This window comes from Chenopodium quinoa, unplaced genomic scaffold (assembly GCF_001683475.1).
Source record: "Chenopodium quinoa cultivar QQ74 unplaced genomic scaffold, ASM168347v1, whole genome shotgun sequence".
Taxonomy (NCBI): domain Eukaryota; kingdom Viridiplantae; phylum Streptophyta; class Magnoliopsida; order Caryophyllales; family Amaranthaceae; genus Chenopodium; species Chenopodium quinoa.
In genome coordinates this window covers 572,597-592,801 of record NW_018744026.1, presented here as the reverse complement: position 1 = coordinate 592,801, position 20,205 = coordinate 572,597, and the positions used below count along the sequence as shown (strand labels likewise).

The window sequence follows — 20,205 nt, the reverse complement described above, 5'->3', positions numbered from 1 at the left end:
CCAACAACACCATTAACGGACCCTTGTCATGGACTAAACTAAACTGGAATGCACGTTTTTCATAAATAAGGTAAGAAAAGAAATATTTTCAAAAACAGAAAGAAAAGATATTTTAATAAAACATCCTCATCACTAGACTTTTCACTCTTTCGCTTTGTTCGATAATCAAATGACATGAAAGGTACTCATCACTGGGTTTGGTTTTGGGGAGACACATTTGGGTGTCTACATAACTAAAGACAATAATAATAACCACTTCCTCCCCTTATGCCACCGCAAAATGCTAAGTCCAACCCCCAACTTGTTGGAAAACAACCAACCCTCTCCCTAATCTCTGAAACGGTCGGGTGACCCCTTGTAACCCCAAAAATCACCCTAGTCGGCCCATTCCCACCCCAAACCATAGCCCACAAAACAAAGCAATCCCCACAAACTCCACCACTTAGCCTGCACACTTCATGCCGCCGCACCAACCACCACTGCAGCACAAAAATTAGCAGCAGGCACTAATTTGTGCAATAGCTCCAGTCGCTACCATTCAACCCCTCAAACCCAACAACTTCACCGTTTATTCGATATTGTCACGAGCTCGATGAGGTTGTGTGTTATGGGGGTTGGGAGGGTCGGTTCGCCATTTGTGGGGGATTAAGGCAGTGGCTGGTTAGTTTTCGGTTGGCTTGGATTTCATAATGGAGAAGGGCTGCTAAATCGATTTTTTTTTTAAAATAATTTTTTTAATATTAGACCAATCATGAACTGACATGTGTCGTTTAAAAAAAATTTCTACCCTTTGTTATTAGAAACATGAGCCAGCCCCAGTTAATCTTTATGATTGACGAAATTCGTCAATCTAATGGCATAATTGTAATATTGAAGAGAAGTTTTCATGCCACCTCATGAGTGAAGATAACGCTGATTTAACGACCGTTTGTCGTTACTTCACCAACACCACCATTAAAACTCCTCCATTGAAAAGCTTCCTACTTCTTCCTCCATTAAAGCTTCCCCGACCTCAACCACCATTGAAGCTTCCCAACCTTAACCACCATTAAATTAAAGCTTCCCCGACCTCGACCACCATTGAAGCTTCCCCAATCTCCATCCACCTTCCCCGATTTCAAACGAAAACCCTATGAATGAAAGGTGAAATTAAGGGCATGGTCAACCCCAAAGGGTAGGGGTGACTATGTCCTCCATTGAAGCTCCATCAATTGAGCTTGATTTGTGAAAATTTAGAAAAAAAAGTGTTGTCGGCGGCGAAAGGAGATAAGATAGCAAATGTTAGTGGTTGTGATGGTGGTTGTTGTCGTGAAGAAATGAGGTTGAAAATTTTGGAGTTGATGTTCCATTGTTGATGTGAGTTAGAGGAGTGAGGAGAGAGAAAGTACTAGCAAAGAGGAAAAGGGAAGGAAGAAGCTAAACTAACGGACATCCTAGCAAATTTACAAACATATCCCAATTAATTCATTGAAGTGTCAATTTTACCCTTGTATTTCCTCTAGAAACAAATCGACAATAGTTGAGACTATTAGATCGTATATTTTGTGCTAGTTTAATCTCGTACGTTGCACGGATTAAGTAGTTATTATTTGTTTAAATAATTGTCAATTTTATAATAGAAAAATTTGTGATTTTAAGCTCATTAACTAATTTTGAAAGAAGTACTATATTTAATTAGTTTTGGAATATAGAAGGCAAAAAAATAGAAAATAAAGGAGTATTGTATTTAATTAATTTTAAAAGAAATACTGTATTTAATTAGTTTAGATGGAAAAAATTTTAATAAAAAATTGACATATGCCTCTTAATAATAGATTATTTAGTTCGTGATTTTAGTGAAAAATAAAAAAACCTAAATGCAATGACGCCAATGAGGAGGGTAGTGATTTCATTCTAAAAAAAAAAAAAAAAAAAAAAAAGTCCCAAATTTCGTTCCTCACTTCTCCAGCGCGCCGCCCACTCCGCCTGTGCCCCCTCCATCGCCGCCGACTTCATCTTCGCCCGCTGCCTCATTCAATTCGCCGCCCACGCTTGTCTCCATTGAAGACTGAAGACTGGTGGCTTCCACCTGCAACACTTGTTATATTATATAGTTGTTGATAATTTTAATTGAGGTGATAAACGATGATTGCGGCAATTTCATGGGTGCCCAAGGGAGTAGCAAAATCATTACCAGAAGTTGCTGAACTTCCATCTAAAGAAGAAATTGATAAGTTGCTCCAAAGTGGTGTTCTTCATACAGCGTAATTTATTTTATTTTATTTAATTGTATTATGTTTTAGGCTTTTCCATATTTTTTTTGTTGCTTATGAATGGAATTGCTTTACTTTTGGAAGTCATCAATGTGAAAACTTATTCACCCATTTTAATGTGAAAAAAAGCAAAAGGGTTATTTGTGATTTTGGGTCTTGTAAGGTGTTGAAATAGTGGTTTTGGGTTATTTGTGATTTTGGGTTTTGTAAGGGTTATATGTTTCCCCTTTTTTTATGGATTTTGTGTATGTTATGTGCTTTTCTAGTTTCTTAAGAGGAATTAATAATGGGGATGTAATTTGTTTATGTGGTAGTTGTAAGGTTAGATGTGAATTTGAAATTTGTGGCACAACATTGAAATTTTTTGTCTATTTTTTCAACTTAAAGGCTAATGTTTTTACTGTTTAGTGTGGTTTAATCAGTAGATTAGAAATTTTGGGAGATGGGATTAGTAGTGTATTTCCATGCCACTGCTATTGGTGCACATGTAGTCTTTTTTACCAACATGATTCTGAGATTGTGTGTTTTTTTCCCCTTCTGTTTTTTACTTAGTGTATAGAGATGATTCCAGTTTTGATAGTTGGAAACTTTGTCGGGCGGGGGTGTATGTGTAACATTTTCATTTGAATCTTTCTGTGGTCTATTGATGCTTTTTTAACGTTACAGTGATGTTGAGCATGATGATGATGATGATGAAGAAGAAGACGAGAACATGGATGCAGAGAGCACCAAGGAGGTTGATGAAGTTGCACTTGCATCTGTTGCGGCAGAGGCACTTGGCAAGGATTCTGGTGATATAGCTGATGCCTTCAAGGAACTTGACATGGAACATTATGATGAAGAAGACGATGATGGTACATCCGACTTATTGCCAGTATCATGTTGTGTATTTTTTTAGCAAGTGACTTCAAATGTTATCTTAGCCTCAATGTTAGTTTTTAAGATAGGCTTCTTGAGCCTTTTTTACTGTGTGTGATAATGCTTCATCTGAAGATAGGCATTGATGTTTTAATTTTTCAGGCATTGATGTATTTAGCAAAGGGCTTGGTGATGCTTATTATCCCAGCAGTGAATTGGACCCGTACCTAAAGGATAAGGATGTAAGTAGGATACTTCAAATTTAGCCTCTGGATTCATTTGTCTTTCAATTATTTCTGAAATTGTTATATCGTTTATTTTTTAGGATAATGATTCAGAAGAGGAAGAGGATATGATCATAAGAGCAGAAGATTCGATCATTGTTTGTGCACGTAATGAAGAAGAAATCAGTCAACTTGAGGTATTCTGTGAACATACGGTGTACATTTTTTTAATCTTTGATGTGCATGTGGTGTACGTATCTATTTCAGTTGCTCATGGTGGCCCTGCTATTGGGCAAGTTTATATATAAATATCTATGAATGCATAGTAGGACCCCTTAAGTTATGTTTTACTTGTTTAGTATTGAAAATTTAATTTTGTATCCTAGAGCTATCTCCCTCTGTTATGGGCTTCTGCTGCTTTTAACATTTGGTTTTCATCGTTAACTTAATCTCCTTTTAGCCAAGGGAGGGTTTATTTGTGCATGCATGTATTGATTGGTTCAAGATTTACTATTGATAAATATAATAACTTTCAGGTCTATATCTTAGAGGATACAGAAGATGGTCCAAACTTGTATGTTCACCATGACATCATTATATCAGCATTTCCTTTATGCACTGCGTGGCTTGACTGCCCACTAAAAGGCGGAGAAAGAGGTTTGATACTAATACTTCATAAGATTTTGAGGTTTTGGACTTTAAATATATTGTTAATAATTGTTGGGTTTTTTTTTTTTTTTTTTTTTTTTTTTTTTTTTTTTTTTTTTGTAACAGTTATGAATATTGTTTTTTGGTTAGTGTTTATTTGAAGTTGTAGAATTAGATCCTAGCTTCATAGGATTTATTTCTAAGTTTTGAAAACAGAATTGTTCCGAGTCTTCCAACTTTTCTGTATTAAAATGTAATACTTTTTGCTTTGGTGATTTTAATTAGTATATTCATGTTTACATTTAAGGTCCAGATTTTTCCGTGATGGAAGTTTATACTAGGCTGTTCTGTAATATTAGAAAAAAAAAGTGAATATGTGAATTGCAGTTTCATGGTAAACTGACTTGGTTAGTTTGCTGATTGCTGCTGCTTTTCCTTTTGCTTTAGGTTCCTGCTGATGCTTATTTTACTACTACCCCATATTTTAAAATTCATTTTTCCTTCCATTTTTGGCAGGAAACTTTATTGCTGTGGGTTCAATGGAACCTTCAATTGAAATATGGGATCTTGATATTGTAAGTACTCAATGGTATTATGTATATTTGGAATATAATGATAATAATAAGCTAATTTTGAGCTTTACTCTCTTCTTATTGTGACAGATTGATGAAGTTGAACCATCACTTGTATTAGGTGGTGTTGATGAGTGTCTTGAGAAGAAGAAAAAAAGAAAGAAGGTAAAACTATTGAACATACTTAGTTTCCTCGTTTTGTTTGTAATTTGCTTTGACTTTTATGATTTTCCATGTTTTGTAGTTCAATGACGGAAATTATGGTTGATAATTAAGAGCTGTCTGTATGATCATTATGTTTGTTGTATGTGATCACAAAAATTGGATTTTCAATGTGATTTTAAAAAACTTGATGCACAATTCTGCAGTATTATACTTCCTCCATATCTTTTTAGTTGATATATCTGAATTGGTACACAATTTGTAGAGACAGAGAGAAGGCAAAAGCAATCATTTAATAGTATATGTAAACTTGTAAAGCAAGAAAAGGACATAGTAGGTAAAAGCAAGTGGCTAAATCAATCAATCAAAGCCTTAATCCCATAATTGGGGTAAAGAAATGTGTAAATGGAATTGTAAAGGAAACATGTCAACTAGAAAAAAAAACCCAAAATAGGAGTTCGTGTCAACTGAAAAGAAACGTACGTAGTAGCTTATGCAATTGAAGCATCTTTCTGATATTTATTTGTTTAAATATTGTGTTTTATGCCTTTGAACAGTGTTTTTTTTTAAAGCTTTTTACCCATTTATTGCACTTATCATCAACCTAGTACTTATCTGGTTAGCTTTTATCAGCAACTATAAATGGGGTATTACTGTGGGTTTAGATTCTTGTGCTGAACTATGCTATTGCTCAAATGCCAGGACTTAAATTTGAGGTTCAAAATGCCAGAGCACATGATGACCTGTGTTTACGGGCAACAGTATGTTGATGTTAATTTCAAAATATATATGTACGGAATAACAGGAATTAGGACAAAATAATATGTTATGAAGGATAATTAGCGGTCAGAAATACGAAATCTCTCTCTCCCAAACACCTCCCCTCCCCCCCCCACCCCACCACCACCACACATACACAAACCCTTCAGCAAACCATATCAGCTTTCTTCAAGGGACTGCTATCCACCATTGTTGGTGATGGTGAGCCCCATTCTCTTTCTCCTTTTAAGTTTTCAGTTCCTTCAAATAAATTACCTATGTTTCTCCCTCTAGTTGATAAGATTTTATCCTACTTTTGTGGGTTTTCTCTCCTTTTATGGTAGTTTCAAGATCTCAGATTTTCAGATGACTTGTGTAGGTGTGTGTTGGTGTTTTCTCCTTTTGGAATTGTCTCAAGTTATGTAGGACTACGATTGATGTTGATGATACAATTTACGAAGTTATTACAAGAAATATTTTCTCTTAAAATTACAAACTGACGGATCAACACGTAAAGTTGTAGAGACAACGAATTGAGAATGTGCTCAAGTGTTATGTATGTGAATTTGGATTTTTTGCCCTTTCATGGTTGATTATAGTTTGGCTTTGTTAAATTAGTTTTCTTTGTTGTTGATTGTCAATTGCTGATGTGAAATGACTTTAATTAATGAAAATTAGTGTCTTTGCAGACTTCTTTATAAAAAAGGAAAAAATTGATTATAATAATCCCACCTTTAGCCGGTTCGCTGCTAATAATCCCACCTTTGGATTATTATCTTATGATCCCACCTTTGGATTATTATCTAATATCCTACCTTTGGATTATTATCTAATGATCCTACTTCCTACCTTTAGATTATTATCTAATGATCCCACCTTTGGATTATTATCTAATAATCCCACCTTTGGATTATTATCTAATAATCAAAACACCTCGGCCTTCCTAGGCGTTGCGCATCAGACTGCCTCCACCACGGCGTAAGGCGCAGCGCCTGAGCCGCCTTACGTTTAGAGGCATGAGAAAAAGGGGATTTGGATTAATTTTTGTAAAAAAAAAAACACATTCTTTTCCAAATTAAAGCTTACCCAGTCTTTAGAGAGATAATTCGAGCAAAAGCTTCTTGTTAATTGAATGAAATCACCTCAATTTGACCCCCAATTTAAAAGCCCTAATTTTTGAAAAACCCTAATTTACGGGTTGCTTTGCAATTGAAAAATTGGTCGGTTTTGCTACGGAAGACAGCCGGAGATCAATCCCCGGTGGTTTCCGGCTGCAGATATATTGGCGGCCGGCACTGGTGAAGCAACCCAGGTATATTTTTTTTCTTCTATTCCTTCTCTTCGATCCAGACTCTTCTATTCACCCAAACCTCCGGAACGGCCATCTCCATCTCCACCCAGCGAAAATCGCCCCACCTTTCCCTAAAAAAATTAAATTTATACTAAACTTTGATTCGAAAACTGTAAATTTCCATTTTAGTTTTGAGCTCCATTACCGGTGGTTTCAACTATTGTGATGTATGCGAGTCAACCAAGTAGCGTGTATTCTACACCCCATCCATATTTAGTGAATTCTCATTCATACGGGGCTGTTCGACGCTGGAAAAAGAAAGGGGATGGTTGTATGGGTGAGGGGTGGGAATTAGGGTGGCTTTAGCGGAAGGGGGGTCGATTTTCTGTGGAAGGAGGTGGGATGGGGTTCTGGCGGTGTGGTGGGGAGGAGGGGCTGCCGGAGGGCAGGTGTTGGGGTGGTCGTGGGGTTGGGAGTCTTGGGACCGTTGGAGTGGGATGTTTTTTTTTTTTTTTTTTTTTTTTTTTTTTTTTTTTTTTAACAAAAAATTGGTTATTTATTTATTTTTTACCAATTACTTAGTGGCACATGTTCCTTAAATTAAAAAAAAATAAAAATAAAAATTACTTAAGTTACTAGTCATAAGACACCAGTAGATGTAGATGCCCTATAAATGTGGGATTATTAAATTATAATTCAAAGGTGGGATTATTAATAGCAAACCAATTAAAGGTGGGATTATTAAAATCAATTTTTCCAATAAAAAATTAGCAATTAGATTCCCTAGTGCTTGAGTCGAGAACATTATATTTTGTCCTCTTTGGATGTCAAAAGAAAAGATGAAATGAATATTAGTATATGTTATGCTGTATACTTTTATGTGATTTGTAACTTATGCCAAATTTGTCACTGGGCTACAGTTATATCTTATAGTCTAGTCCAGAAACCTTTATATATGCTTACTATGAGTCCCTTGGGTTTAATCAGGCCTATATTTGATTTTCAGCTCTCTTATTTGTTCCCAATTTCTGGCTGATTTTTGTTGCTTTTGCTGAATATACTTCATCTAGAAACCTAAGTTCAAAGAAGACAGCCACACCGACGCAGTGCTTGGCCTTGCTTGGAACAAGGAGTTCAGGTTGAGCTTTCTTCCCTTTCTATGCCTTTTTTTTGGTTTTACTAAAACCCTTATCCAGTCGAATTTTTAAATATATGTGTCTTGCTGCTTTGTTCATCAGGAATATACTTGCTAGTGCCAGTGCAGACAAAAAAGTTAAGATATGGGACGTGGCTACTGGAAAGTGTAGTATTACCATGGAGCACCACTCTGACAAGGCAAGAATCAAATCTTATTCATTATTTTACCATTGGCTAGAAGATATTGTGGCTTATTTAGTCTATCACAGAATGTTTTTTATTTTATTTTATTTTTAATTTTTTTTCAAAGAAAGATATTGAATTTTGAATTGTAAATGAAACCCACATTTCAATCATCAAAGACATTGAGGTTGGTTGCAACAATTCTACTAATTAGAAAGTCATTTTTGTTAATCACCTTGAATCATTGGAATAGGGTGTTTAAGTTGTTGTTAAATGACAAGGTCACATGATTGAGCTCTAAATAGCTGTTTCTTAAAGAATTTGTACTGAACTTCTAGTAGATTCTACTGAAATATTGTAAAGAGGATGGTTAGATGATCCAAACCTGCACTATGGCTATTTAAGTTAGAAATCCTGTAGTTTGGCATTCTGATACATTATGGACAGTTAGATTCAGCTGCCCAATTTACATGGCAATTGTACATGTTAGATAATGCCAAGATTCTTGTCTCTCAGTGTGTGACTTTTTTCTCATGAGGAAATATGATCTTCGGGGCTCCCTGCGTGGGGGTTATTTGGCACATACCAGACCATTTTTTGACATTTTATAAAATAAAAAAAAAAAAAAAAAATCGTAGTTGGTGGGGTGGGGTCTAATAGGTTTTAAGGAAAAAGGCTAGGAAAATAATATGCTTTAGAGAAATATTACTTGTATCTCCGACAAATTTTACTTGTATCTAAAAGGTTTACTTATATCAGTATACTAATAGACCATGTAGTAATACTCCGTATTTTTTTACTAGCTGATTTGATTTTTTGCACGTAAACTAAAATCATTGATTAAAACTAATAGAAGACAGTATTTTACCAAATTGCCATGGTATGTAAATACACATAACGAGGAGCAAGGGTACTATCTTGAGGAAGGACTCCTCATTTCCTTTTTTTTTCCGTACCTATATATTCAGAACAAATACTTCCTTTGTTTCTTTTTACTTGCAACACTTTCCATTTCACGTTTGCCAATGCATTATTTCAATCATAAATATCTTTAATTACCAATAATTAAAATAATAAAAGTTTATGTTGTAAAAGCATAAACTTAGACAAATCTAACAATCCCACAAGACTATGCTTTTCCTTAACTATAAATCACTAAAACCGGTCAAGTGGAGTATGTGAATAGAGTAAAAGTCAAAGTGTTGCAAGTTAGGAGTATATGTCAATATTTTGTTCTATTAGGACTGCTTGTGCCAGTTGCTGCTACTTTGATAGCTATTTCATATTTGCCTTTCTTGCAGGTTCAAGCAGTTGCATTCAGTCATCATGTACCACAAATTCTTTTAAGTGGATCTTTCGATCATTCAATTGTTATGGTAATAAACAAAACTTAGCTATAATTAGTATCTGATTAATAATTTGGTATAGGCATTGCCATCATTTTATGCTTATTATTATTATTATTATTATTTTTTTTTTTTAATGTGCATCAACAACTTCCCTTTATGTAATAATTGTTGTTCTTTTTATTTCGACGTGACTCTGGTAATCATCCATTATCTTTCTATATTTTTTATGCACTGCATCAATAGTTAATATTATTGTTGTTTGTGCATTGTTAATTTTTTTTTTTGTTTCCATCTTTTATATTCGAGGGATTGTTGGCTTGTATTTAAAAACAAGTTAAATAAATATAAAATTATTATAATATTAATTAAGAGGGCCCACATTTTTTGTCAATTGAGACTCAAGTTGAGTATCTAAACTTAGCAACTTTCTTTTAAAGTTGCTAAGTTTAGATACCAACTTATTGGTATTCTTTGCAAAAACAACTCTCTCTCAGTCTCCTAAAAAATACTACTAGAGTCTCACCATTGGAAATGATCTTATTTTGATAGATTTAATTATGAAGGCAGACTGCATTAGTAATATTTAAAATGTAAAATTTGATTAACGATCCTTGTTAAAGCATTGGGTTGTGCTTTCTTTCAATAGTTCCTTGGACTTTTGCCTTTTCTAATTTCTTTCACCATCAGGGTAATTTTTTGTGCTTCCTGCTTCTATCTGAATTTTTTAGATTGGTTATCGTGATTAAATTTATTAAAATGTTTTGACTGATTAAAATTTGAGCAGTGAGTGCTTTTTAACCTTATCTTCTGTGTTATTTTGCTAGATATATATAGCTTACTCGTGCATGCTAATAAAAGGCTTTTTATTCACACTTGTGTGTGGCCGCATTTACAAAATCAAGATGATAGCGTAGATTAGTAGGCAAGAAATTTATATCAATGAGATCGACATGATATAACTCCTGCTCGGCTGCATTTGCTTTTCTAATCGATTACTTTTATATTGAGACACGTGTTGTGGACTGTACCATCAAGGAAGAGCATGTTCTGGGTTTTGTTGTCCTTTTCATTTGCTGTAAAACCCTCATAGTATTTATTCATTATTGCAGAAGGATGGAAGGAAGCCTTCACACTCTGGATATAGATGGTTTGTTGTAGCTGATGTTGAGAGCCTGGCATGGGATCCTCATACAGAACACTCTTTTGTTGTTAGTGCTAATTGACTCTGATTGTTTCTATACCTTCTTTCATGATGTGGAAAGCATGAATTGTTCAATTGTTAAAATTTTTTGCAATTCCAGGTAAGCCTTGAGAATGGAATGATTCAGGGTTTTGACATTCGAGCTGCTAGTTCCAGTTCAGATTCAGAATTGAAGCCTAGTTTCACCATTCATGCACATGACAAAGCTGCCAGCTCTATCTCATATAATCCCTCCATACCAAATGTAAATTCTCTTTCTACCGGATTTGTGCGCTTGCTTTGCTAGCCTATTTTCTTTTCCTCATTCTGGTATTGCTTGCTGCAGCTCCTTGCTAGTGGCTCAATTGATAAAATGGTTAAACTATGGGATTTGACAAATAACCAGCCTTCCTGTATTTCTTCCCGGAATCCTAAAGCTGTAAGTATATGGTTCTCTTACCAACGAAGAAATGAACGAAGAAAATTGTTCTTAAAATTTCGCTAATCAAATTATAGACTTGTAGTGTAGAGTTCAAGGCTAGGTTTCTGTAGTAATTGATTTTTTTGTGGTCACTATTATTTTTACATGCAGATCTGCTTCTAAAGATTTTTTTATATGTTTTCTTATCCTTCAGGGAGCTGTTTTTTCAGTTTCCTTCTCACAGGAAAACCCTCTTTGGCTTGCTATCGGAGGTTCTAAGGGAATATTAGACGTGAGTTCATTACACACTTCTTTTCTGGCATATACTATATATTTTTATACCGTGGAATTGATCTTACTAACCTAGAGCTTAATCCTTGGCAGGTATGGGATACATCTTCTGAGGCCGGAGTTGCTAAGAAGTATAGCAAAAACATTGATAAGAAGTCATAGTTTGATGATTTAGAAAGATCAGCAGTTGAATGATAGAGTGCATTTTTCCAGGATTGCTGATCTAAAAAATTTTTGGTTTTCTTTAGATTTTATCAATTCTCCTTACATTTCAGATTGCCTTTTTTTTTTGGGTCATTTGTTTAATCAATGATATTTAATATAAGAGTAAGTTCACTATTATTGCAATGAAATCACTTGGTCTTAAAAAACAAGAAAAAAAATACTATGTAACATAAATTTTGAAAAGGTCTTGGCTGCATGAGCACTTTAACCTTTGGGCATACAGCCTTAGAACATAACAATCTGTATTTCTAGTGGACAGTTTATTTCCCAGAAATGAAGGAGAGGAGGACGATGCTATTTCAACCGCTGAATGGCAGGATAGTATGGTGCTATTACACAACGCTGAGTGGCAAGAAGGAAGTTGTGAAAACATTGAATCGTTGTTATTAAGAACCTCTAGTTGACATGCTATGAACCTCTAGATTTTTATTTGGGAAGCATCTTTAGTTATTGATTTTTCAAAAAATGTAAAGTAATGGAACAAACCACTACTAAGCTAAAAAGGAAACTACAAACTAATGAAGTACTTTTTGGCTCATGGGTACATGCTGAAAGATTGGAATAGAACCTTTTTAGTCCTACGGAAGGTTTCTTAGCCGGAGTTTGTATTTCAATTTTGACCGATTGGGTTGTGTAATGTCCTGTACAAATGCATCGCGAAGTGCATTACTGGCCGTTTGCGAGAGATTCTACCCACTCTTATTTCAGGGTTCTAGAATGCCTTTGTGTCGGGTTGCCTAATCTCTGATAATGTGCTGGTAGCTCACGAGCTTCTGTCCTTTATGAATGCTTCTAAAGCTCGGAAACGTGTTTATGCGGCTCTAAAGTTGGATATAAATAAAGCTTATGATACAGTGCGCTCGGATTTTTTAAGTCAGGTTTTACGGGCTTTTGGTTTTCCGCCTTATTGGGTTCATATTATTGAGCAGTGTGTTATAATTGTCTCGTACCAGGTTCTTGTGAATGGAAGTCTTATGACCTCTTTTCGACCACAATGTGGTCTTAGACAAGGTGATCCTCTATCGTCGTATCTATTTGTGTTGTGTATGGAGGTGTTGTCAGCCTCTCTTAGGCGGGCGGAAGAACAAGCTTTGTTTTTTGGTATTCGGGTTTCTAGGGGCAAACCTTCGATTTCTCATCTTTTCTTTGCAGATGATTTGCTGTTATTTTTCCAGCATGTGATAATGTCATGGCCATTCTTTCGGCCTTTTGCTTTGCTTCGGGTTAGATTATTAATCTACAGAAGTCCTTTGTCAAGTTCAGCCTGAATACGCTTCAAGACTACCGTGATTTTTTGGCTTGTAGTCTTTGGCTACAATTGAAGGCTTCTTTGGGTACCTATCTGGGTCTTCCTGTTGACCTTGGAAGGAGCAAGGTATCGGAATTCAGGTTTCTAATTGACAAGGTTGTTAGCCGGTTGTCTGGAGCTGTCAAAAGCTGACCCAACCCGACCCGAAATACTGACCCGAACCCGATTATTAACCGACCCATCTGAACTCGAAAAAAATGGTGACCCAAACCCGACCTGAAACCAACCCTAGACTCGAGTTGACCCAAGTATATGAGACCTGAAGCCGAACATGAACCGACTCGAATATAACCCGTAAATTATTGACCTGAACCGAACTCGACTTGAACTATAATTGACCTAAGCCCGTTTTAACCCGTCAAAACCCGAATTTAACTCGACTTGTTACTAACCCGACCTGAATTCAACCTGACCCGTTCTTAACCGACCTGTTACTAACCCGACTCGAAATTCAACCTGACCTGTTACAAACCCGACCCGAAATCAACCCGACTTATTATTGACCCGACCAAAATTCAACCAGACCTGAATTTTACCCGACCTATTACTAAACCTGACCAAAAAATTCAACCCGATCTGTTACTAACCCGACCCGAAATCAACACAACTTGTTATTGACCCGACCTAAATTCAACCAAAATTGTTCTTGACCCGATTTCAAATCACCTTAAATTCAATTTAGACTACCTTATTATGGTTGATCAAAGAATTTTGTCTAGGGAAACCAAGTCGGTCCAGGCCAGCAAAAGAAAGGAGCATCATCCCCAAATTTAAGAGTTAAATATAGTACTCCATATATATTTTTTCTATGGTCAAAGGAGATAATTATCTTCCTAAATTATAAGCTATAGTTCCCTAGTATGTTACCATATATATTATAGTCAAAGGAAATAATTAGCTAGATAAAAATGATAATATCTACCTATAGTTAGTTGAACTCGAATATGACCCGACTTGAAAATGACCCGACCTAATTGTAACCCGCAAATTATTGGCTTGAAGATAACCCGATTTGAACCCGGGAATGATCCGACTTGGAAATAACCTAACCTGATTATAACCTGTAAATTATTGACTTGAACCGAACCCGACTTGAACTCGAGAATGACCCGACTTGGAAATGACCCGACCTGATTAAAACCCGGAAATTATTGACTTGAATTGAACTCAATTCAAAGAATGACCCGACCTGATTCTAACCCGTAAATTATTGACTTGAATCGAACCCGACTCAAACCCGAGAATTATCCTAACCAGTTTTAACCCGTGAAAATTCGAATTAAACCCTACTTAATGTTCACCTGACCCGAATATAACCCGACGTGTTATTAACCCGACATAAACCCGATAAGATGTATGACCCGACGTGACCCGACTCAAGCATGATGCAACCCCAACCTGACCCGCATAGGTGACGACATTAACCCAAATTGACTTGACCTGAGTTGACCCGACCCACTCTTACCCGACCCAAATCCGACCTATTTACCCGAATTGACAACTCTACAGTTGTTTGCTTTTGCTTCTCTTCGTTTTTCGGCTGCAGCGAAGCTGGTTATCATAAATTCGGTGTTAGTTGCATTGTTTGATCATATATTGTCGGTTTTCAAGTTACCGTCTTCTGTAGTTTCTCAACTTGATAAAATGCTTGCCAGCTTCTAGTGGAGATCGTCTGGTTCTCGAAAGGGTTTGGCTTTGCACTCGGCTTCTCTTTTTCACTTACCTAAAGGTTTGGGGGGTTTGGGTTTGCGCAACATTGCCTGTTTTAATTCAGCCCTCCTTGCTGTTACATGGTGGAGGATGATTTAAAATCCTCAACTTTTGGTTTCCAGGCTCATGTTTTCGAAGTACCCTTCTCTGCCTGTCACCCCGGAATCTTGTATTTCTCGACCTTTCTAGGGGTGTCGTGGGTTACAGATGGCTCTTTCGGTTGTTTTTTCCGGTGTACGCTGGAAAGTGGGTAGAGGTAATAGGGTTCGCATTACAACCGACGACTAGACTCCTGGGGGTTCAGTGTCATTTAAGGATGGTTTATCTTAGTCGGATCTTCCGACTCACGTGTCTGATATAATTGATCCGCATTCTAACGCGTGGGACTCCTCGAGAGTCCATCGGCTTTTTAATGGCCCAACTGCCGTTAGGGTCCTTAGTTTGGATCGTCCACAAGATCTTATGGATGATTTTGTGTACTGGAATTTCACTAAGGATGGCTCATTCACCACAAAGTCTGCCTATGCTCTCTTAGTTCAGCAGACTATCAGGTGTCCTCATTTTGGGTCCATGCCTGCTCTCTTGTGTAGAGATTTTGGGCGCTTCCCCTTCTTCCTAAATGGAAAATCTTTGGCTGGAAAATCATTCAAGCTGGTATTCCGGTTGCCTCGGTTTTAGCTATTCGAGGGATTCCTGTGGATTCGGTTTGCTGTTTTTGCCTGAAGGAGCAGGAGACAATCGACCATTTGTTTCGAGGCTGAGATTTCGTTGCTCATTTGTGGGTTTGCAGCTCGTTTCATTTTAATAGCCAGGTTCTTCTTCATCTTCCTTTTCTCCAATGGTTTTCTGTTATGATCTCGTTGTTAGCGGCTGCTAAGGACTGGGAGAATGATCCTAGATCAAACAACCCACTTAGAAGCTCCATGGATCAAGAACCGGTTGAACTTGTTTTAGAAACTCTTGGATTTGGTCCATTTTCTCTCAAGCCTGAATTTGTCACTTTGCTCACTTGGGAGATCACTTGAAGCCCACAAAGGAGTGTTATCTATGTGTGCATGGCCCATTTACTACTTTGGGCTATATATTTAAGTTTGATTTATATTTTATTTAAGTTGTAATAAGGCTTAGAGGAGTTACTAACATCCTCTCTTATTTAGCCATAAGTTTATGTGTGCTTAGGGGTAATTGTTACTCTTAATTTCTGATTTGTAACTACCCATTTAAATAGGTGTTACAAAGGAGTGAATTAAGAGAGTTCTAATTACTTTTCGTAACCGTTGAATTAATGTGACGGTTTTAGGAAGATGTTAAGCTGTAACCTTTATATTTCCTATAAATAGGGAGCTAATAAGAAGAGAATGACAACTTTTGATCATTGATAAAAACCGAGTGTTTTAGCATTTTGCTTTGAGTTTGTCTTGAGTTAAAGTGTTTCCTTATAGCTTTGAGTTTGTTCTTAAGTTATAAGATTAGGGTGAACTTTGAGTGTGTCTTGATTTATTGCCTAAGATCCCTTGTCTTGAGTTAAAGTGTTTCCTTATAGCTTTGAGTTTGTTCTTAAGTTATAAGATTAGGGTGAACTTTAAGTGTGTTCTTGAGTTTTGGTAATCTATCCCATTTTGTGAGTTTTCTAGTGTAATTTGAGAGTAACCCGTTTTAAAAAGTTTGAATCCATCAACATATATTCGTGTGGGTGTATTTAGACTTACATCATCTGGTATCAGAGCTTTGGCATCGGTTTATTAAAGAAAAACGAGTTTTGGTGGGTTTAGCAAACTACTGGAATTCGATCAGTTTTTCTGTCAACTTTGTGGAACGATATCTTGGTCGTCTGGTAGCCAAATTGAGTAATTATGTTTTTTTTTTATTTTGGATATTTTTATGTGTAGAATACTTATATAAAATTTCAGATTTTTTGGAATTTGTTTGCTATTAAACTGGGCAAATTTTCGAAGACAGCACAAAAAGGAAGCCTTTTCAGCACATTCGATTTCAATCAAGGATTTCTTCTTCATCCGAAAAGATTTTGAGGAGTTTCTTTTTTCAAATTGATTCTTTTAATCTAAATTTTCTGAATCTTCAAGCCTTTGACAGTCTTAAGGCATTTTTGTATTTGTTTTTGCTTTATGTTTTCAGCAGTATTTCATCATTTGTAATCGTAATAGTCTAGCAAAATAGTGAAAAAAATATGACTGGTGGAGAGGAGATTGCTAGAATGTTACAAGCAATAACTGAAAAATTGGAGAATTTAGAGAAAAAAACAGAAGAAAGTGAGGAAGAAAAGGCTAGGCAAAACACAAGGATGGATACTATGTCTAACATGCTTTTACAAGCCAATAGAAAACTGAATGAGTTGGAAAATGAGGATGTGGGCGGTAACAATCTTAGGCAATTTGATGAAGACAGGGGACTTAAGATTGACTTACCTTAATTTGATGGGGGGCATGATAGCGAGGCCTTTCTTGATTGGGTTAGGCAAATTGAAACCGCATTTGAGTATAAGGGGTTTGATGACAACAAAGATTCTAATTGGCTGTCCTTAAACTCACTAAACTTGCTACCCTTGGTATGAAAACCTCAAGGAAAATAGAAGGAGAGAGGGAAAAGAAAAAATTGACTCATGGGAGAAGTTGAAAAAGAAAATGAGGGATAAATGGGTAAATAGGGAGTATGAATAAGAACAATACCTAAAATTGATCCATCTTTCCCAAGAAGACATGAGCGTAGAAGATTACATTAAGGAGTTTGAGAAGTTGTGTTTTGTTTGTGACTTGCAAGAGAAGGAGACCTTCAAAATCGCTCATTTTGTAAAAGGTCTTTCGAAGAGTATTTGTCAAAAGGTGGAAGTGACTCACTACACCACCTTTAGTGATGTTTGCAAATTGGCTTTTCTTTATGAAACTCAATTAAAAGAAGAGAGGCCCAAAACCTCTTCTTTCAAAAGCCCTATGAAATTTACTCCTACTTACCGAAAAGGGAGTACATTTCAAAATAAAACAGGCGGTTCCTTTCAAAATAAGCCTTCTTCTTCTGGTTCTAAGTTTGATGAGGGGAAAGAAAAGGCCGTAATCACACCTAGTGAACTTGCTACTAGGAGAAAGTGTTTCAAATGTTATGGTAGAGGACATATAGCTTCCGAGTGTCCAAGCAAGAATGTGTTGACTGCCTCACAATGTGCAATATTTGACGAAGAAGAAAAATTCTATAATTTTGTTGCACAAGAGGAAAATGAAGAGTTTGATGAAAAGTATGAAGAGGATATACCTCCGGAGAATGAAATGAATATGATAGTGGTTCGAAAGAATTTTTTTAGTGAGCCTGAAATCGATGAAAGGCAACGAAACAACTTGTTCCATACTAGATGCAAGATAGGTGAGAAGACTTGTAATGTAATTGTTGATGGAGGTGCACAAACTGATGTAATCTCTTCTGAAGCCGTAAGTAAGTTGAAGCTTACTACTAGAGATCATGATAGCCTTACAAGTTGAATTGGTTGAATGATGGCACGGGAATTAGAGTGAAGAAGCAAGCTTTGGTGACCTATTCCATCGGCGGCTTTGAAGACAAGAGGTGGTGTGACATACTGCCAATGGATGCGTGTCATTTGTTGCTTGGAAGACCGTGGAAATTTGATCATTATTCGAAGCATAAAGGTATATCTAATGAGTATATTGTAACTACTAGAGATGGTTGAAAAGTTAGATTATTGCCTTTACCTCCTAAAGTTGCTAAAAAAGAAAAGGAAAAAAGCAGCTATCTTGTAACTTGTAACGAATTTGAGAAAATAGTGGAAAAGAATGGGGGAGGGTATGCTTTTGTTGTGAGAACCAAAGATGATCTTGGTAATAATTGTAATAACTCATCCGCACTAAATGAGTTGTTAGAAGAGTACAAAGATGTGTTTCCCGATTACTTGCCCAATGGCCTCCCACCTATAAGGGGCATTGAGCACGACATTTACATGATTCTTGGAGCACCTTTACCCAACAAGGCTGCCTATAGGTGTAATCTGGAGGAGAGTAAGGAACTTGAGAGAAAGTGAATGAATAAATTGAGAGAGGCTATGTGAGGGAGAGCCTTAGTCCTTGCACCGTCCCGACACTCTTAGTACAAAGAAAGATGGTACTTGGAGAATGTGTGTTGATAGTCGTTCCATTAACAACATAACGGTCAAATACCGTTTCCCAATGCCTCGTTTGCAAGATATGATAGATGAGTTGAGCGGTGCCTTAGTCTTTTTCAAAATTGACTTAAGGAGTGGCTACCATCAAATGAGAATTCGAGAGAGGGATGAGTGGAAAACGACTTTCAAAACAAAGCAAGGGTTGTATGAGTGGTTGGTGTTTCGGGTATTTTTGTCCCTCGGGAGAGTTACGTCACGAAGTCTGATCCGGCTGAGTTGTACCTGCAAAACAACGGAGACTCCGGGTGGTTGGAGCTCCGCCTCCGACGATCAAGTTAGTAACTTGAAAGGGAATAAAGAGTACGGAAATTTAGGTGGGGATCTGCTTGGATTCCAAGCTCAGGTCTTCTCTGATGGGAGAGAATGTAGGTGTAATAAATGATTGAATGTGTCCCCAAAATGGGGAAATATCTCCCTATTTATAGGGTCATTGGAGAACGTGCCCCTATCTAGGTCACTTGACCTAAATATCAGTGGGCTGCGCTGTAAAACGGCGCTTCTTGGGATTTGGGCCCTTGAAGGCTGCCATTTCAGAGATGTATCTAAGGGCGCCACGTGTCAAGAGGATATTAAGCCACATGGACCATCCTGAACTCGACACGTGGCCTCCTCTCATTGGTCCACGTGTCTAGGGTATTTTTACCTTAAACATTTGCCCCTCACAGGACGCACGTGCACATCACGTGGGACCTGTGACACGTGTCCACCTTTCAAAGGTGAACAGTAACGGGTAAAAATTTGAATTTCAAACCAAAGTTTTCCCCCCGCTTTCACCTTCTATAAATAGAAAGTTACCCCCCCTTTTTCTCTCACCCTACGTTCATTTGACTTTTTAGAGAGAGAAAGAGAGAGCTTTTTAGAGAGAGATTCTCTGCCTCCGTCTGCATCACAACAAGTTCAAGTTTCCGTGTGCTAGCAGTTCAACACCCGGTTTCCCGGCTATAGCGGTTTTCAGATTTTTTAGAGTAAAAGCAAGGTAACCGCCTGTACCATTTTGCTTTTCTCACTTCAAATTGTATACCATTTTTTCTCCGCCTGTATACCTAGTTTTTTAGTAAATATAAATGAGTTTTCAATCCACTCACTCGGCACTGCCTAGGACACTCAGCCGGTCCCCCGGAACGGCTGAGTCTAGAATAGGGGTTGCCTTTTCTAGACTGTCGGAACCGATATGCTCATCTCCGAATTCCTCCCTCTCTGTGTCTGTGCAGGACACAATGGCCAGAACGAAACAAACGGCCAAACGGTCTAGGGGCCAGCGCACTATGGAAGTGCCAGCCGATGAGGTTTTCCCAGATGGGGAACAGAGGGATTTGGAGGAGAGCAGGTCTGACGAAGAGGCTCCCTCTACTTCTGGGAGCTCTGGGGTACGAGAGGTAGGCGGCGAGGGAACCGCCTCCTCTAATGAAGCCCGCGATGCCGAGGCCGGCAAAGGGTCAAGGGCCAAATCT

At 37.2% G+C, this 20,205-nt stretch overlaps 1 protein-coding gene across 1 annotated transcript; it reads left to right on the top strand.

Annotated features, from left to right (window-relative positions):
* Nucleotides 1-1,767: 1,767 nt before the first annotated feature.
* Nucleotides 1,768-11,762, top strand: LOC110690275 (uncharacterized WD repeat-containing protein C17D11.16-like). Its single transcript, XM_021867100.1, has 15 exons — nt 1,768-2,243; nt 2,919-3,106; nt 3,273-3,352; nt 3,436-3,531; nt 3,871-3,991; nt 4,499-4,557; nt 4,645-4,719; nt 7,837-7,904; nt 8,005-8,101; nt 9,388-9,462; nt 10,545-10,643; nt 10,737-10,880; nt 10,962-11,054; nt 11,251-11,328; nt 11,421-11,762. The coding sequence occupies exons 1-15, from the start codon at nt 2,125-2,127 to the stop codon at nt 11,487-11,489; spliced, it is 1,461 nt and encodes a 486-aa protein (XP_021722792.1). The 5' UTR covers nt 1,768-2,124; the 3' UTR covers nt 11,490-11,762.
* The last annotated feature ends 8,443 nt before the right edge of the window (nt 11,763-20,205 follow it).

Bases quoted from the DNA above. Each gene is read 5' to 3' on its own strand.
- LOC110690275 (XM_021867100.1), top strand. From the start codon at position 2,125: ATGATTGCGGCAATTTCATGGGTGCCCAAGGGAGTAGCAAAATCATTA. The intron at 3,532-3,870 runs GTATTCTGTGAA...AATAACTTTCAG, and splicing joins AAGAAATCAGTCAACTTGAG to GTCTATATCTTAGAGGATAC. The intron at 4,720-7,836 runs GTAAAACTATTG...TACTTCATCTAG, and splicing joins AGAAGAAAAAAAGAAAGAAG to AAACCTAAGTTCAAAGAAGA.